The 18,287-nt window shown below is 40.8% G+C and overlaps 1 protein-coding gene across 1 annotated transcript in view; it reads right to left on the reverse strand.

Moving 5' to 3' along the window:
- The window catches only part of DNAH11 (dynein, axonemal, heavy chain 11), a 364,599-nt gene extending 346,533 nt beyond the window's left edge, over window positions 1–18,066 (reverse strand). The window contains exons 1-9 of the mRNA XM_008573669.1: window positions 18,039–18,066; window positions 17,085–17,109; window positions 15,209–15,335; window positions 14,250–14,903; window positions 12,730–12,873; window positions 5,352–5,531; window positions 4,944–5,126; window positions 4,070–4,169; window positions 1,155–1,366 (exon numbers count right to left, since the gene is read on the reverse strand). Of these exons, the coding sequence (XP_008571891.1) occupies window positions 1,155–1,366; window positions 4,070–4,169; window positions 4,944–5,126; window positions 5,352–5,531; window positions 12,730–12,873; window positions 14,250–14,903; window positions 15,209–15,335; window positions 17,085–17,109; window positions 18,039–18,066 (1,653 nt within the window). The remainder of the gene's footprint in view (window positions 1–1,154; window positions 1,367–4,069; window positions 4,170–4,943; window positions 5,127–5,351; window positions 5,532–12,729; window positions 12,874–14,249; window positions 14,904–15,208; window positions 15,336–17,084; window positions 17,110–18,038) is intronic.
- Window positions 18,067–18,287: the final 221 nt, after the last annotated feature.

Genomic DNA, 18,287 nt, shown 5'->3' on the forward strand with positions numbered 1-18,287 from the left:
AGAGAGAGAGAGAGAGAGAGAGAGAGAGAGAGAGAGAGAGAGAGAGAGAGAGAAAAACAACTCAATCTCACACTCCAGAAACCCTAAAGCACAAGTCTGCGGATTTGTTCACTAGTCTGGCTTTCCTCCTAACTTCTCAGGGAAAGTGAGCAAATGACATCATCTCTCATGTCTGTCAATTCATCTGGGAAATACATGAACTGTGTTCCTCCAAATTCCTATGTTGAAAACGTCTCAGTGTAGCTGTATCTCGATATAGCGTCTTTAGGAGGTAATTAAGATTAAATGAGGTTGTAAGGGTGGGGCCCGAAGCAGATAGGACTATGGCCTTATCAGAGGAGGAGGACGGCCAAGTGAGTACACGGTGACAGATGGCTGGTCACCTGCGAGCCAGAAGAAGGCTCCCTGGCTTACACTTCCAGCCTTCAGGAAGGTGAGAAAATAAATTTCTGTTGTTTAAGTCATACAGTCTATAATTTTGTTATGGCAGCCTGAGCAGAGTAAGACACCACCCCAACCAAGAACCACTGGCTTACGTGCCACCCAAGTGTTAGGTAATATGCTCTGATAGTGTGGACACGAGAAGAAGAAAGTTCCCACGGAAAGGATGAGGAAAGAGACAGGGGTGATCTGATTTTTTTTTTTTAACATGTTGCAAGTTAAGTAAGAAAGAGAAAAACAACTATAAAAGAGGTTTTCAAAGATCAACAATGAATCAGAATTTTTTCAATACAATTCCACTACTATTTTTTGAGGGTCATTTTTTTTGGGGGGGGGTAGATTCTCTTAATTTGCTTCCCTTTGCAAACGTCTTCCATCAGTCAGTGGAAACCACAGGAAAGTGTATGAAGAAGTTGGCATGCCTGTCTGCCTTTTATTGGAAGCTGCCTTAAGTCTCTTTGAAGAAAGGTAGGGTATTAAACAAAACCCGGCAACAACTTGTCCTTTGAGTGTATCTGACTTACTTCTAGAACTCCCTTGCCATTTAGGATAAAAAGCCACTTGGCCTTTGTTACCATAAAAGTACTTTCTTAAAAAAAAAAAAAAGAGGAAAATGGAGCTCTTCCTGTATACTGAATTTATTCTTCACTAGTCTAATAAACCCTACCTCACAGCAATGATTTTTATCGTTCCCATTTTTTAATGCTTCATACCTGGTCAATGAAGAGATTACAAAACTCTTGCATCAAAACTATAACCCGAGCAGGGGTATTGTAAAACTTGGAGTGACTCCAGATCAGACAGATGGTATGAAATAAGGGTGCAATTAACATGCGGGTCTGTGGGAATTCCGTCTCCTGGAGACACTGAATGTGTCTCCTCAGCGGTTTCAGGTAAAGTTCCACATCTTGGGCTTCAAGGAGAGCTGAGAGGAAAGAGAACCATCGTTAACATCATGCAGTCTCTTGTTTCTAAATTTACTTCACAAGTTCAAGAAAGTCATGTAAAACAACATGGCTATCCTTAAATGTTGCCCTATTTCCTTTTATATTTGTTATCTTACAGTCTACATGTGAGCATCTTGGGAGACTACATGCACTTGCCGCTCAGCCATTCAGCAGAGCACTTAGATGGTCGCAACTAAATTAATTGAAGGCTGGGGGAAAATACCCTTGGAGTCTAAAGAAATCTACTCAGCCCCACAGACAAACTGTACGAAGAAAACATTTCTGTGAGCTGTTGTCACTTTATGGCTTGGATTATGAAATTCATCACTAGAATGTAAACTCCTCCTAGGTTCTTGGTACGAACGCAACTGAATCATTCATTGTCTCATTCCACTTTCCTATGAGGCTATGTAATGATTGGAAGGAGTCTATTATATTAGTAGTAAAGATGACTATTAAAATTAAGTATGATGATGAAAATATTTTGGAACTAGACAGAGGTGATGGTGTGTAACATCATGAATGTGCTAAATTCCACTGAAGTACACACTTCGAAATGGTTAATCTTATGCAAATTTTACCTCAATAAAAAAAAATTAAGCATGGTAAGAAATACTTTTAAAAATTCTATAGAAAAAAATTAAATATTTAACTATTATAAATGACTGCTTAATTGAATCCAAATTTCCTCTTTATTAAAATTCATCTTTTTAATGTACCCCACATGGATCTCCATCAGACTCCATTTTGCTTCTAAGGCTACAAATACTCTTCGTTAACTGAGAACGGGTTTTATTTATGAAGGTAGGGAGTGAAGTAAAGTGAATTCTTATTTTCTGGTGGTGTTATCGCAAAAGACTGGTGTCAAAAAAGCCACAAACAACCCTCTGAACTTTGTCACCAGGAGTCAGGAATGCACCTACCGGTACTATTCTACTTGACATGCAAACAATCAATCTACCCACCTAACAATAAAGCCCTGAGAAGGCTTAGGAATTATTTTCTCCTCCAGATGCACTCATATCCTGAAATTAGCATATTTTTATCAATGTTAATTTCAAAATTAAATAATTGCACCTAAAAGGTAAGTAAGTGTCCTTAAAATATGATAAGCATTTCTGGTGACTTCATAGAGCCTCAAGTACATCTTTGAGAGAAGCCTTCTCCCTCTGACCATGGGTTTTAGCCACTTGCTTTACTGAAAAGTGTTTTTTCTGAATCTCCATGTCTCATGTTTGTAAGGCTCTGAGGACCCCTGGGACTCATTCCTATAGAAGCTTTACCCACAGAAAATGTTCATCTTATACAAACACAGAAAAAACGCCAACAGCCTCTATTTATTGAGGGCATATCTACTCTGTGCCCAGTACCTCACATAGTGTATACGATATCTCTAATCCAGTGGTTCTCAAGCAGGGGAGATTTTACCCTCAGGAAACACTTGGCACTGTGTGGAGACATTTTTGATTGTCACAACTGAAATGGGAGCAGTGCGTAGAGAATAGGGGTGATGCTAAACATCCTACAATGCACAAGATGGTCACTCACAACAAAGAATTATCTGGTCCAAAATGGTGATAATGACAAGATTGAGAAGTACTTCTCTAAATCCACATAACAACTCTGCAAGGAAGGTATTAACATGTCAATTTGGCCAGTGAAAAACCAGGGACTTGGCAAGTTTAAGATGCTAGGTGAGTGGAACTGGGACAGGACTTGGTATCTGACAGACCTCTTAGAGCAAATATTCCCCCTTATCTTAAGTCCTCTTTTCAAACAGAATTCATAGAGAATACCCTAAAGTTATACCAAAAAAAATTCAAAGTGAATTTTAAGTATTTCTTAACCTTCCAAATGTCATAGAAAAAAAAAAAAGACATCTTTAATGTTAGAAACTAGTAAAAAAAAAATTCAAAGTGAATTTTAAGTATTTCTTAACCTTCCAAATGTCATAGAAAAAAAAAAAAAAAGACATCTTTAATGTTAGAAACTAGTAAAAAAAAAAAAGACTATTTGTCCATATTATCTTTAATTTTATCATTTAAAACTTCAGTATCATGCATACCCATATTTGCTTAAACATGCACAAAAAAGCATGAACAGAAATCAAGAAAGTGGGAGAGTTGATATCATTGGGTGGGACTGAAACTAGAAAGGATGGGGAAGAGACTTCTAACTGGATACCTCTTTGTAACTTGGGGTTTTTAACAATATACATGTATTACCTATTCAAAACTCAACGATCACCCCTCCACTCCCTATGTTTAATCTTCACTAAAACTTCCATAATGACTTTGAGTGCTTGTAAGCTAAATAAGTGGTGATATTAAGCACATTCAGAGATTTGAACTGGTGAATAACTAACCATAGCCCAATCTCTGATTAGAAAACTTCTATCCAGGGTATTTTCGTTTACCCTCTACTAAATATCCAAGGCCTTCCCCCTCCAAACACATACTATTAAAACTTCAATCTGGAGCTACTTCAGTAGGTACCTACTATATACCTGATAAATTAAAAATAGGTTAGTGTAGCTGGAGAATAAAGCACAAAAGGTGAGATGAATTTATCAGAAGAGCCAAGTGCAATCATTTCACGAACACGCTCACAGGGAAGGGTGTCTACCCTCAAGGCCGAGCAGTTTGTGGCACTGATGCCAGGCCGAGGAACAAGCGTCTTACCATTTTCCACAGCCATGAAAATGCCCTTCAAAGTGGGAAAATAGCTGCTTTGTTTAGTTTTCAGGATCTGAACCATTTTGAGGACAATAGGAGCCTGAAGCTAGATTAAAGGGAAAATAATACAAATAAATATAAGTTAGATTAACTACTAAATAAGCGCATTCTGTAAGAAAATTTTAAATTATATTCCACTCATGATATGCACAGTATTTAAACACTATGATGTATCTGGTTTTGAGTTCAAAATAACTTTAAAAATATATTTATTTCCTTAAGTGTTTTATTATGCATGTAGAGGGTTTTTTTTTTTTTGATTTTTCAAAAAGTCAATTTACATGTTATTATATTTGTAAACTTTCTCTCTTTCCATATAAAATTTCTTGATCTGTTTCAGAAAATCTCCAAGAGACATGTGAATGAATGTCTTAGTTTTTAGAACATTAAAGTAAGTAAATTATATGGCAAGTACCCAGCAAAGGAACCAAAGTTAATTCTTCCAAAGCTGTGTCTCTCCACTAAGCAAGACCCTACTCCTTCCCAAGTCAGCTAAACCGACCAGATTAATTAAATCTTATGATGTTCAATGTTTTGCTGGGGAACGACTCTTCTTCCAGGGCAGCAAAATGTTTCCAATGATCTCAAATGCTATCAAAATGCTCTCATAAAGGCAAAATTACTTTTAATCAACATTAATTCTAAAAGTGCATACCATCCATACAGTACTCTGGAGTAAGAAAAGAGAAAAGACTATTAAGCCACACAAAGACAGTGTATTCAATCTTTAAATTATTGGAAATCACTGATTGGGAAACCTAAATCTATAATTAACTTTGCCAATTCAATTTACAAACAATTTTTAGGGCTATCTACTTACTTGATCATAAGTGCATGATAGATTCTCTCTCCTCATTGTCCAGAAATCTAGCTCAGCCTGAGGATTCAAGTGAAGACCATTCAGCAAAGTCTGCACGGAATCTTTTTCTACAATTTCTTGGATTTGATGTGACCATTTAATAACCACAGATTCAATTGCATGGAGTATCGTCCTTTCATTTGTCTGCAGGCTACAAATAATGAAGTGAATTAACTTATAAAAATAGGACCTTGAATTTTAATAGTTATTTTATGCATCCATAAACTAGTTTTTTAAATGTAAATTCTTCAAAATCCGTTATTTTTATGGTCTTAATTTGCATTGTGGCATTGTTATTCTATCACTGACATGTCTCTAACCTTAAAAAACATTGTTAAAGCATGATCATATCTTCAAAAACCATTTTACTAAAGGAATATTGTTGTTACCTGCAATAGTAGGAATTGGTAGAAGAGTTCTTCTAGACATTTTGCCCTTAAAAATATGCATTTTATTTTTCATGACTTCTATGTGACGTTCCATATCTTGTGAAGTAAAAGAAGACCAGGATTTGTGGTTGTTCTTATTAGAGAGAATTGGCACTAAAATCTGGAGAAAGAGGAACATTTGAAAAAGTGGTTAAATTAATCTACAGATAATATGTTCCTTCAAAGATTTTCTTGTCATACAAAATCAACAACAAAACCTCTCAATTGTATAAATATTCTCCTGTGATACCAAATCTTCAAAGAGAGGACAGTCAGTGATCCATTTAGACCTAATCGATTAGATAGAAATTCTTTCAAAGTGGAAATATTACACTGTTCATTCCTTTACACATTTATCTAACATTTGTGGAGGCTCCTAGTAACTCAAACACAACATGAACTAAGCAAAATCACGTCAAGTAAGTAAACTGCTTTCTTAATGCAAACTGAGCACACTGGCTATATTAAAGAAAAAAGTATATTAATGAAAAAGTCTTTTCGAATTACATGGAGGCTAGGAGTAAGTTAATCTTCTCAAGCCTTGGGTGGCATTCCCAGTGGATAAAAGTTTGGATAGTCAGAAAGATGTTTATTCAACCACATGGAACTTTTTCAGAACTCCTTCTACCATTAAATTGGGAACATCAATAAAACTGTGTATGTGAAACCTCTTAAGAAGTATTTTTTTATACTCCCAGAGCCTAGCATATGTTATATAATTAATAAGAACACGTTGAGTTAATAAAGTTAGTCTCTTCTTGCTTTTCACTCCTTTCCAATATTTATTCATTTTAAACGTTTTTCATTTTCTGATATAATCTGTCCAGTTTATAAGCATTATGCTATCAAATTTCAATGAGCTAACATGCTCAGAAAATAGTTATCCCAGTTTTTTGAAGTTTATTTTGACAATGCAATCTTCTAGTTAACTAAAAATCTGAACATCCATTTTTGTTTTCAAATGGTGGAAACAAATCTCTCCAAATGGTACTGTTATTACTACATCCTCTTGCTTAGCATCAACAACATGTTGAGCTAGGAATATGGAGATTAATAAGAAATAGTCTCTGCCCTCAATGAGCTCAGCAAGGGCATGAGGTCCCAGAAACTATGATCCTCAGTGTAAGTGCTGACATAATTAGAAGTACGTTCAGGATGAATACAAAACATGGGAGAAATACCTGCGTCTGGGAGGGAACAGTAATAGGGAAGACTTGCTAGAAAAGTTTTTACTTGGTTTGAAACTTTAAGATGAAAGGACAGGGCCAGTAAGGTCAAGAGTTCTGATCCCCATACTAACCAGCCACAAAAAAAAAAAAAAAAAAAAAAAAAAGGACAAAGCAGGTACTAAGGTCTGCATGTTTGTGTTCTCCCAAAATTCATATGCTGAAATCCTAACCCCTAAGTTGACGGTATTAGGAGGTGGGGGCATTGAGAGGTGGTGCCCTCATAAATGGGATTAGTGCCTTTATAGAAGAGGCCCAAGGGAGATCACCCAAATCTACCAGCGCCTTGATCTTGGACTTCCAGCCTCCATAACTATGGGAAATAAATTTGTTTTTGTTTTTAAGCCACCCAGTCTATGGTATTTTATATATATATGTATATATATATACAGCAGCCTGAACAGAGTAAGACAGCAGGCATTCCAGAAAACTGAATACTGATAAACAAAGCCACAGGTGCTCAGGGTGTATGGCCCTCAAGGGAAACTGCCAGTGGCCTGCCCGGAAGGAGAGCCAGTGCCCCTGGGAGGAAAGGCAGCAATCAGGCTGTGAGGGAGGGTGGGGGGTTCACCAAGAGCTTTGGAAACAGGACTGGAGAGTTCAGGCTTCTTAAGCTGAACGTGCATATATACCCACTGGGAAACTGCTCTCTCAGTTAAATCCCTGATACTAACAGCTTTTTCTAAAGCTCAGGCACAAGGAAAATTTGGGTTATTCCGTATTTCTAATTTACTGGGTAGTGACTCAGACTTTCACTCTATTTCCTATTCTCTGATGTGGCCAGCTTCTTTACAACTTAATGCTTGTGTCATGAGCTGTAGATAAAAACTGCTATGAAATTCTGAGCACAGGCTTTCAAAAGCAATTAGTCAATCAAACAGCTAAAGTATCTCCAAGTAGACCTGGGATGTGCGTGTTAATTACAATAAATTTCACCAAGCTATATACAAAGTAATTCAATTAACTTGGGGTTTTGTCTTGTTTTAGTTGAGATTTTTTTGGCTAGTTTTTGTAGTCTGTAAGAAAATCCCAAATTTTTCTCTGTGAATCAAAATAATTTGGACATATTTACTAAGGAGATACACTACTACAGATAAAAGGGCTATTGTGCCTTTGCCGTGGATGTCTTTACTACCTTCTTTCTTTTATCCTTTACAATGGTTCTTCAATCTCCAGAGACAATTACCTGAGAAATACTTTCAAAATACAGGAGCCTGGGCCCCCCCAGACTTCTTAAAAGGAAATGTTCAAGGATGGGGCCCAGATATTGACTGAAAAGAACCATATGAAACTTCTATTTTGTCCTGGTAAACATTCACAATTATTGTTTCTTTCCAGATTTGGGCCATCATAATAAATAAATAACCACATGACATTTTAAATATTTTTGCTAGGTATAATTATATAATACAATATAATTACAAATCATAATGTATGGGGACACACAGTCATGTTGAGGGGCAGAGCAGCAGTTCCACTTTGGACATGCTAGGGTTGAGATGTCTATTACACAGCAAGTGGCCATGTCAGGAAGGCAGGTGGATAGCCAAGCTTGGATTTCAGCAGAGAGATCTAAGCTAGGGGAGGGAAGTTTGGGAGTCCCCAACAAATCACCATAAATCACTCTTGATCAGTGTGTATGTGAGTCAGACTTCAAAGACTACAATAATGAATATAAGTAAGAGAGATCTAAGCTAGGGGAGGGAAGTTTGGGAGTCCCCAACAAATCACCATAAATCACTCCTGATCAGTGTGTATGTGAGTCAGACTTCAAAGACTACAATAATGAATATAAGTAAAGTGTATATAGGTCGTTCAAATGAGAAAAAAATAAATATGAAGTGACAAATGACTCTGCCCCACCTTCCACTCAAACACCTGATATATTCCTTTCTTATTCTATCTCATTTAAGAATGCCACCACTGGAAAACTTCCTTAATGCAATCACTAAGTAACATGATCTCATCTTTACCCATCAGTTGAGTCACCAATTCACCAATCTACTCATTAAGTATTTTTCTTCTTAATGGACAAATCACCCAGAAAGTTAGGAACTGATGAGTTTGGAATACAAGACATAAATCACTGTTACTGATCTATTTACCTCCATAGCACAAGTTTTTGTGCTATGAACTCAATGTGTCCCCCCGCAAAATTCATATGTTGGCACCCTAATCCCAATGTGATATTTGTTGATGGAGTCTTTGGGGTGTAATTAGGTCATGGGGGTGGCTCCCTCAGGATGGCATTAGTGCCCTTAATAGAAGAGTGTACCCCTCTCCCTCCCCGCCACATAAGGATATAATGAGAAGACAGGAAGTGGGCCTTCACCAAAACGTGACCCTGCTGGCACCCCAATCTCAGACTTCCAGCCTCCAGAACTGTGAGAAATACATGTTTATTGTTTAGGCCACCCAGTCTATGGTATTCTGTTTTAGCAGCTTAAACTAAGACAACTTCCAAATGAAGCTGGCCCCGATAAAAACCTTCCTAGGACATTCCTATCACTACAGCCTTCCAATAAACACATGGACTCGGGTCTGGCGATTGGCTTTGCTGGCAATCGTCTGCATGGAAAAGTCACAGGGCTGCTTAGTTTCTAATCAGCCTCTCCTGCCTTATTTCTCTCACTCCCCAGCTATCATTTCCCAATCCAGCTACACAAAATTACTCCAATTCTAAAATTCCACCTGCATGTCCCTACCTCTGCACCCTTGTGTTGCCTTTTCCCTCTGCCCAGAATGTCCTTCCTCCATCTTCTACATCCAGCTGTCTCCTTGTCCTTTAGCACTAAAGGGACCAAATAATTTAGCATACAAAGGTAAAAGCTTGAGAGTAAAAAGGAGCACTAAAGATTATTAACACATATTAAATGATCTGGAACCAGATGAAACCAGAACTGCCCCAGGCAAACCAAGACCTATGATCATCCTCTTCAAGATCCTCCACCTTCCCTGCCACTTCCTAGACATGGGAAGGTGCTGTAAGGCTCCCTCGGCTCCCTGCTAGACCCCATCACAGCCCTGGCCACCGCACCCTGTCACTGCTGGTTTCACTGTGTGCCTCCCTCCCTAGGCCGCCTGCTGGTGGAGGATGGAAACTGCGTGACTAATCTCCTGGCATCCAGTAACTAACTGGCACCAAGTGTGCGAAAAATATTGATGAAATAAATAAATGACAACCATAGGCTCATTAGCCTAAAATTTCCCATGTCCTTTTCACACAAATGCCCAAAAGCTCAAATGGAGATAGCACAGATCATGCACCACACGCTTTTTCTCCAAAGAAATATTTTGAAGCTTCAGTGTTTTGTCTCTAACAAGAATAAGATATCAATTAGCCTTCATTTGACTTTTATTTATTTAACAAATATTTACTAAGCTCCTACTATGTGCCAGGCAATGTTTCCAGTATTTGGCCAAACAAAGATTCAGGGCCAGGACTAGGATAAGACAAGTAAGACCCTGACCTCAGGAACAAAATTTAAGGGAACACCAAAAAACTCAGTGATCAAGATGAATAATATTCCTAAAAAGTTTTAAATCAAAATGAATGCCCAAAATTTCATGATGAACAAATATCGACAATTTTAAATAAAGACAGGATTGGTAGTACTGATTTCTCCTTTTGCCGCAGGCTCCAACATGGCATGGCAGTGTTATTGATCCTACCTTTATTTAAAATGTTGATATTTTTTGGTATTAATTTTTATTTCTAAAAAAACCTTGCATTAAAATATAATTTATCTTGATTACTGAGTTGTTTCCACCCTGTAAGTATGGAAAAATAACCTGCCTCAGCCTGGTCTCTGCCCTGCAAAAGTCCCTTCTCTCCTGGAGGGAAGCCCAGCTGAAGAGAGAAACCTGAACCAAAGGCCTGAAGGGGTTAGCTGGGTGGATTCATGCAAAGAGGAGGAAAGAGGAAGAGCAAAGGCCCTGGGGCAAGTGTGCCTGGGATGTGGAAGGAACAGCAAAGAGGCCCTGAGCTGGCTCTGAGATGAGTTTATAGAGGTAATGGGGAGACCAGGTTGCAGGGCTTCTGGACTAGTGCTTTCATCCTTTAACAAGCATTGGAATTATCTGATGATCCTGTTGGGAAAATAGAATGGTTTGGTCAGGACCTTTGCCTCACGTCTGGTTGGGTGTGGTTCAGCACATCCTTTGTAAGCAAATTTGGGGGGGTAGGTGGGGAGTGTGGAGTTAGTGTGCATGCATGCCAATGTATCTTTTTAGTTTTGTTGCTATTCTTGTGTTCTTCAGAATTTGTGAAGCAGGCTGGCTGGCTACTGCCTCGGGTGGCTGCCACCACAAACAACCATGCTTTCCAACCTATGCCTTCCAAGGACCTGTTTGCCAGTTACCTAGCTCATAGACCTGCATGTAAAGGGTCTGTTGACCCGGCCTGGCATATGGAGGGTTCATGACCCAGTCTGGACAATAGGTTTGAAGGGTCTGTGAGCTCCAGACCTGGCCCTAGCTCAGCAATTGGCCCAACTGGCAGGATTACCAGCAGGTAAAAGAGCCCAACAACTGGCATGGTCATGTAGCTCTACAGATCCTGACTCAGCAGCCTGAGATTCTGTATTTCTTTTTTTTCTTTTTCGTTACCGGGGCTCAGCCAGTGAGCACACCGGCCATTCCTATATAGGATCCGAACCCGCGGTGGGAGCGGCACTGCGCTCCCAGCGCTGCACTCTCCCGAGTGCGCCACGGGGCTGGCCCTGAGATTCTGTATTTCTAACAAGTTTCCAGGAGATGCTGATACTACCAATCCACAGGGAGCAACAAATCCAAGTCTAGGCCACTGTATGTACTTGGGCCCTTGTTCTGGGTGAAATGGGGGCCAAGGCAGGGTCTGCGCAGAGATGCAACATGTTCTGATTTACATTTCAACTAAGATCACTCTTCTGCTGTGTTGGGAATAGGCTGTAGATGGGAGCCACGAGAGAAGCAGGGAGATGAGGGTGGGAGCAGTGGAAAGAAGGAGACTGATTCTGGATATTCCAAAGGTGGAAGCTGCATGATTTCCTAACAGAGTGATAAAAAGATGTGAGATACAGAAGGGAGTTGAGGATAACTCAAGGTTTTCTGGCTTGAGCAACTGGAAGGATGGAGTTCACATCCACTAATCTGGAGATAACTGCAAGTAACACAGGTTGGGGAAGGCCAGAAGTTCAACTTTGGGTGTTAGGTTTAGTACACATCAAGTGGAAATCACATCAGAAAGACACATGGCTCTCTCTCCAAGTCAGGATTCTGAGAAAGAGACCTTGGCTGGAGACAGAACTCTGGGGGTCCCCAGCACATCATCATAAACCACTGTTAGGGGCCGAGCCCGTGGCGCACTCGGGAGACGGCCTGGGAGCGCAGCAGCGCTCCTGCCGCGGGTTTGGATCCTGTATAGGGATGACCGGTGTGCTCACTGGCTGAGCGTGGTGCGGCTGGTCTCAAAAAGTACAAAAAAATAAAAACAAAAATAAACCACTGTTAGACAGTTACATGAGCTGTAGTGGGTACTAAGCAAAGACAACCCTTGGAAAACTTTCAACCTAAAATGTGTATGTCTTTATAGTCTCATTCAGACCAAATGTAAGCCGTGTCCATAAGTAAATCCAAGTAATATCACATACAACAAGTGTGATGTCCTATTTTTATTTTTTCTGCCCAATGCTCATATCCCTCAAGTATGACTAAATGAGATTCTTCCAAACCATTTAATTAAACTCCAAGTTTCTGGATGTTTTAATGCCTTTTTTAGATATACTCATTGAGAGCTCACTCTTTCATTTAAGCCTTTTCCAGAACGCTATGCAGATACTAATACTGAGATAAACTCAGAGAAAGATCAAGGGAATTTGAAAGTCTTGTATCTTCTTTTGCCAAATACAGATGGTAGAGCAAGAATCCCAACAGAGTGTGGTCTTGCTCTTCCAGATCCCAGTTGATGGCAGTCTAGATTCAAATAATTACCAAAAGTCAGATTCAGTTTAATAACAACTTCTTGAGTTTTTTTTAATAGCCAAAGTTGTCTCAAATAATTCCAAACGTCATGGAGATAAATTAAAGATTTGAATATTAAAGACAGCCTAGTACCTCATCTAGGAAAGCAGTTAAATGTCCAAGAAATGATGCAGGTAACTCTCCAAAGAAAACCATTTGTGAGAAATCATTTACTCCAGGGCTTCCAGTAATCTTCTTGGCAATATAAACAAGTTTATGTTTTGCATCTCTTGGAATCTGAAACAAAAGCAAGATAATTAGTTCAAGTTCACCATGTAGTTTCCCAGTTAACAAGCAGGATTTACTGTATCCAACCTGTAGATGGATTGCTAGCCGAAGAAACAAAACCTCGCATCTCGCCTATTTTTACAAACAAGGTCCTTCCAAAGCTCTTTCTTAGTTTGCAAAGTGTATGCAGTTTTCTTTGTTCTTTTATAGAGCTAATTTCACAGTATTACTGGTGTGGAAATACCACCTTTAAAGGCATGTCAATTACACCAGATCATTATATACCATAAAACATCATAACTAAAAATGAGGAACATGTAGAATGTTTCCATCTTAAAAGGTTATTCTTTAAAACAATTTTCTCATTTGGTAATAAGTCAAACAGATAAAGACAAGGCACAGAAGTTAATTTGTATTGCTATCTTCAAAGCAAAGAAGTGTTTAACCAAGATATTTTAACATTTCCACAACGATGGAGTCATTCTTTTAGATATTATAATGATATTTGACTCATATAGTACACATTCTATTGTTCTATCGCTTTGTGTAACTGGCAAATTTTTTTAAAAATGAGTTACAATTAGAGTACCACAACAAAAAATTTCGAAACTCACAATACCCTAAGGGAAGCTTCCTGTTATTCTGTCTTCTCTGCGGTCCTATTTCCCAAATATTACAAAGACCACATCTAGTGATGATAATATCACTTTAGAACATTAAACGGAGGCACTGCAGTACCTAAAGATTTGTTAAAACTTGCTCCAAACTCTTCACACTTGAAAAATGTTAAATACAAATATTGTACTTGTAGGTGATAGTTAACCTTCTAGTGAACAAGGAATCTAAATTCAAAAAGGAAAATAAAGGAAGAAAACATAAGAGAGGGAGAAAGGAAAGAACTGCTCCCCCTAAGTGGTGCTAACACCCTGTGTGCGCAGGTTCCCTGGGCACTCTCTTTCGAGAACTCAGTACTTTCCCCCGGATGAAGTGGGGTTGACAGACGGACTGGATACGTGACAAGTTACATGGGCTCTGGCAAGCATCACATTTTTTAAGGTTATGACTCCAGAGGGACCCAAGAGCGACTGAGACGGGAGTTAGTTGGCACAGAAAACCCACCTAACGCGCAGCGCTAAGGAGAGCGCGGCTGTTGCTGCGTTTCGCCGGTCAGACAGGCTCAGCTGGGGACTCTCGGTCAGATGGAAAAGGCTGACCTTCTAGAAAGCTAACCTCCAGCCGCTTAACTGCAGAGTGGGTGCGCGGCCTTTAGCGTAGGCATTTGAAGCCAAGTACTTAAAGCACCCCCGAGAGCGCCCCGCCTGGGCACCCGCGTTGCTGGGTTGGCGGCGAGGCAGGTCCCCTCGCCCGTCGCTCCTTACTCTTACCTCCCGCGAGGCCGCGAGCCGCCCCGCCGCGGCGACGCCGAAGACCAGGCAGGTGGGGCTGGTGCTCTCCAGAAACTCCCCCAGGACCCGCCGGTTGTCCTCGCTCTCCAAATGCTGGCTCCATCTCTCCTCCGGGAGCCCCAGCAACTGCCCCAGGCGGCCGCCGAGGAAGCGCACCCGCGCGTCTCGGGCGAAAGTCCGCGCTCTTCTGGCCGCCGCCTCCTCCTGGTCCTCCTCCTCCTCCAGCTCCATCGCGCTCGCCGCCTCCAGGCCGGCCCCCGGGGTTAGGCGAAGGGCCGGGGCTGCCATCCGGAAAGTCGAGGGGACGCAGGGCCGACCGGCTCCTCGCGCGCCTCTGCGCAGCCCCGAGGGGGCGAGGACGCACGACCTCAGCGCAGCCGGGGGGCGCCCGACCTCCGCGATCGCTGCGAGCGGTGACCCTTGTCCCCCACCTATGGCGACTTGGCGACCGCGGGACTGCGCGCAGTGCGAGCCCGGCGAACCGAGGCGACGGCCCGGGACAACTAGCGCGTCCCGTTTCCCGGGGGACAGCGTCCCCGCCCCGGCCGGCTGGGGGCGGAGTGAGCCCCGGTGGCACCGCCCAGCAGAGTGCAAGGCAGCGGCCGAGCGGAGCGGAGTCGGTCTTGAACCTGGCTGGGCAGAAGCGCGCCCTGGGCCAGTCTGAGCCACTCAATGGGCTCACTCCACTGGCCTCCGGCTCCTTGGCCCAGGGTCATCTTCGTGGGGTCCCCAGCGCGGGAGAACGACAGCCCAGTATTGGTTAACTGCTCTGGATTAAGCAGTGCTGTTTTGTGCCGACCTCCATGCTAAATCCTTTACCATGATTAGTTCATCCTGGACAGCCCTCTGACTGGTTAGTCTTTATTTTACGGGAAACGGACTGTCACAAAATGGGAAAGTTAACAAGGAGGTGGTGGAAGCTGAGGGCTTTTATTTACCTTGTCCAAGGTTGTCCAAATATCACCAGAAAAGAGCAAACCCTGCAATTCAACTTTCCTAGTTGTGGACATCCAAGATCTAGCTAGGTATTCAAAGTCCTGATTCCCATCCTCAACCTGACACTTACTAGAATGTTAATACGCCAAATAAGAGAATGCATAGTGCTCTTTGTAAACTCCAGTGTTCTGAAAATCTAGAATTATCACTCAATCAAGAGCAAAAGGTCAAGGGAAACGTTTTAGAATAAAAACAGATACTTCACAATAGCGAAAGAGGATTTCAGTTGGTCTACTAATGTGGCATTTGTTGAGACTATTAAGGAAATTCCGACTACTGAAGTAGCCACAATTTAGAGGAAGGGGTGTCCCGAACTGAACTTTTTTGAGTTGTTCCCCTTTGATAATTGTACATGTCAAAAATAAAGACTTCAACCCCCACCGCTCCCATGGGAGCTACTGAAGAAGTGTTGTCCTCAATAATCCATATTAAAACAGCGAACAATAATACCTTGGACTTTCAGAAGGAGAGAACAGAATAGTCATTATTAGAGGGGGGACAGAGAGAAGAGGGTTAGGGAGAAATTGGTTAATGGACACAAAGAAGGAGTATGTTTTGTAATAACCAATATGACAACTATCCTGATTTGATCATCACATATTGTACACAAATTCTGATAGTCAACTCTGTACCCTATAAAATGTATAATCAATTATGTCTCAATTCAAAAATCCATATAACACCTGTCTGCTGACAAATGGATGTTTACAGTAAGATTCAGGCCTTTGACAATTTTTCTTTTCAGGACTTTGTCTCTGATAACTATAAGCTTTTGTAGTTATATGATCAGAATCTTGAATTAACATAAGCTCTTGGAAAGCCTTTATAATGATTTCAAGGCTGTCAAGGCTGCTTTGTAGGGCCCATGATAACATTCAGGGCCCCCAGTTGCTAGTATGGAAGCCTAACAGTGAGTTCTTAAGTCTCTCCTCTCACGCCTGTATTCCAGCTGTGTATACCCCTACCCCAGAGAAACGGGAATTCTGTAAATAATAGTTGGGTTAAATTGGAAGTGAATAACCACTTGCAACTTTAGCAAGAAAAATTTTAAGTAATAGTGCTAAAGTTAAAGAACAATTTTCAAAAAGTTAAATATGTAACTCAAAATATAAAATTAAGATATGTCAAAGATTTATTCAACTTATTAATGAGGAAACTAACAAAATAGTGAAGTTGGTTTCAAGGAGAATAAGAGACAGATTTATAGGTATTGGTTAAACGTAGTGGGAATAAGATTGCTAAGTTAGATAAATAAAATATTCATTAATGTCTACAGGGTAGTATAATTTTTGTTTTTTTGTTTTGTTTTTCAGAATAATTCATTTTTCAGAAATAATTTATATATGTAATTAACAAAAATCTATAAAAATACAACTTCACAGAGTTTAGGTCTTTAATCAATAGTAAATAATGAGTCCAAAAAAGGTACACTTCCCTTGATAGTTAAATAATCCTTTGGTGGGCCAGTTAAACAACATTCCAGTATGACATTGAAAGGACATGCTGCTTTTCCATTACCTTACTCCCAAGTTTTGAATGATTTTTCTCAATAATAATATCTAACATATATCAAGTACCAACCATGTGCTGTGTACTGTGCTGAGTTCATTTATTTGCTTTATTGAGCACCTACTAAGTGCCAAGCACTGTTCTAGTTACTGAGAATACAATGGAAAACAAAGTAGACTAAGTTTCTACCCTCATATTGTTGGCATTAGTATAAGCTAGACTTATACTGGCTACACTGGAGCTATACCAACTGGGTTTGCATTCCACTTCTATCAGGTACCAGGCATGTGACCTTGACAAGCTACTTACCTTCTAGGTGCCTCAGTTTCTTCAACTGAAATATGAAAAATAAAATGGTAGATGATTTTTCAACAAATATTCCCTCCTCCTCATGTTCATGGAAGAGTATATTTTTCCTTTCCACTGTAGTTTTGCTTGGCCATGTGACTTGCTTTGGTCAATGGGAAATTAGCAGACATAACACAAAACAGAGGCTTGAAATGTCCTTGCATGCATCCCACTTGCATCCACCACTGTCATGAGAAGACCAGCCCCAGCTAGCTACCTCATGCAAAGAACCAAGCTGGACTCAACCTGTAGCTCAGAGGCAAGCCCAGCTAAGCCTAGTCCTGGTCAACCGACCCTCAGTCAGCCCAGGGGATGCATGCACAAGAATAAATCATCATGGTTTTAAGCTGCCTAGTTGTGTGACGTGTGTTATGCAGCAATAGTATGGCAATTGTAGATGACCTACCACGTCATAGAGTTGTGAGAAATAATTCAGTTTAAATCTATAGAAAGCACAAACCCTTAGGCCAGTGCCTGGCACATTGCAAACATTATAAAGGATTCATTATTAGTTGGGGATGGGGAAACATGAGAAACTAAATAAGCAAAGATATAGTATGTTAATTTTGTCAGATGATGATAAGTTCTAAGAAGAAAAGCAAAGGAGAGTAAAGGTTTGGGTGTGGGGAAGATGTTCATTAGCAACAGTGTTCAAGGAAGGCCATGACGGCGGGAAGAATGTTCCAGGCAGAGGCCAGAGCAAGCAGACCCACAGGAGAGGATGCTTAGTTTCTGGAGAAACAGAAGGCCAGTGAGAGGGGGAATAGTAGGAAATGAAGACAGAGAAGAAGCATGAACACAATCATGTAGAGCTGTGCTAATGTGATTTTCTTAAAACAAGATGATGGGACAGAAACTGCTAACTGTCCCCAATGTCCCCTCAGCCTTTATGACTCTTGATAATAGAACACTCACCCCCATTCCAAGTTTTAATGGGACTCATGGTTATCCAAATTGGAAATTTCACTTCCTAGTTTCCCTTGTAACCGGAAAGTGAACATGAATGAGGTATGTAGTGTGTGTGTCATGTTCTTAGAAGTTGCCAGCTCTGGGCCGGCCCGGTGGCGCACTGCATAGTGCGCCACTTGGGAAGCGCGGCGGCGCTCCCGCCCGAGGGTTCGGATCCCACATACAGACCGGTTCCCGCTCACTGGCTGAGCGAGG

Source organism: Galeopterus variegatus, unplaced genomic scaffold (genome assembly GCF_000696425.1).
Source record: "Galeopterus variegatus unplaced genomic scaffold, G_variegatus-3.0.2 Scaffold949, whole genome shotgun sequence".
Taxonomy (NCBI): Eukaryota; Metazoa; Chordata; class Mammalia; order Dermoptera; family Cynocephalidae; genus Galeopterus; species Galeopterus variegatus.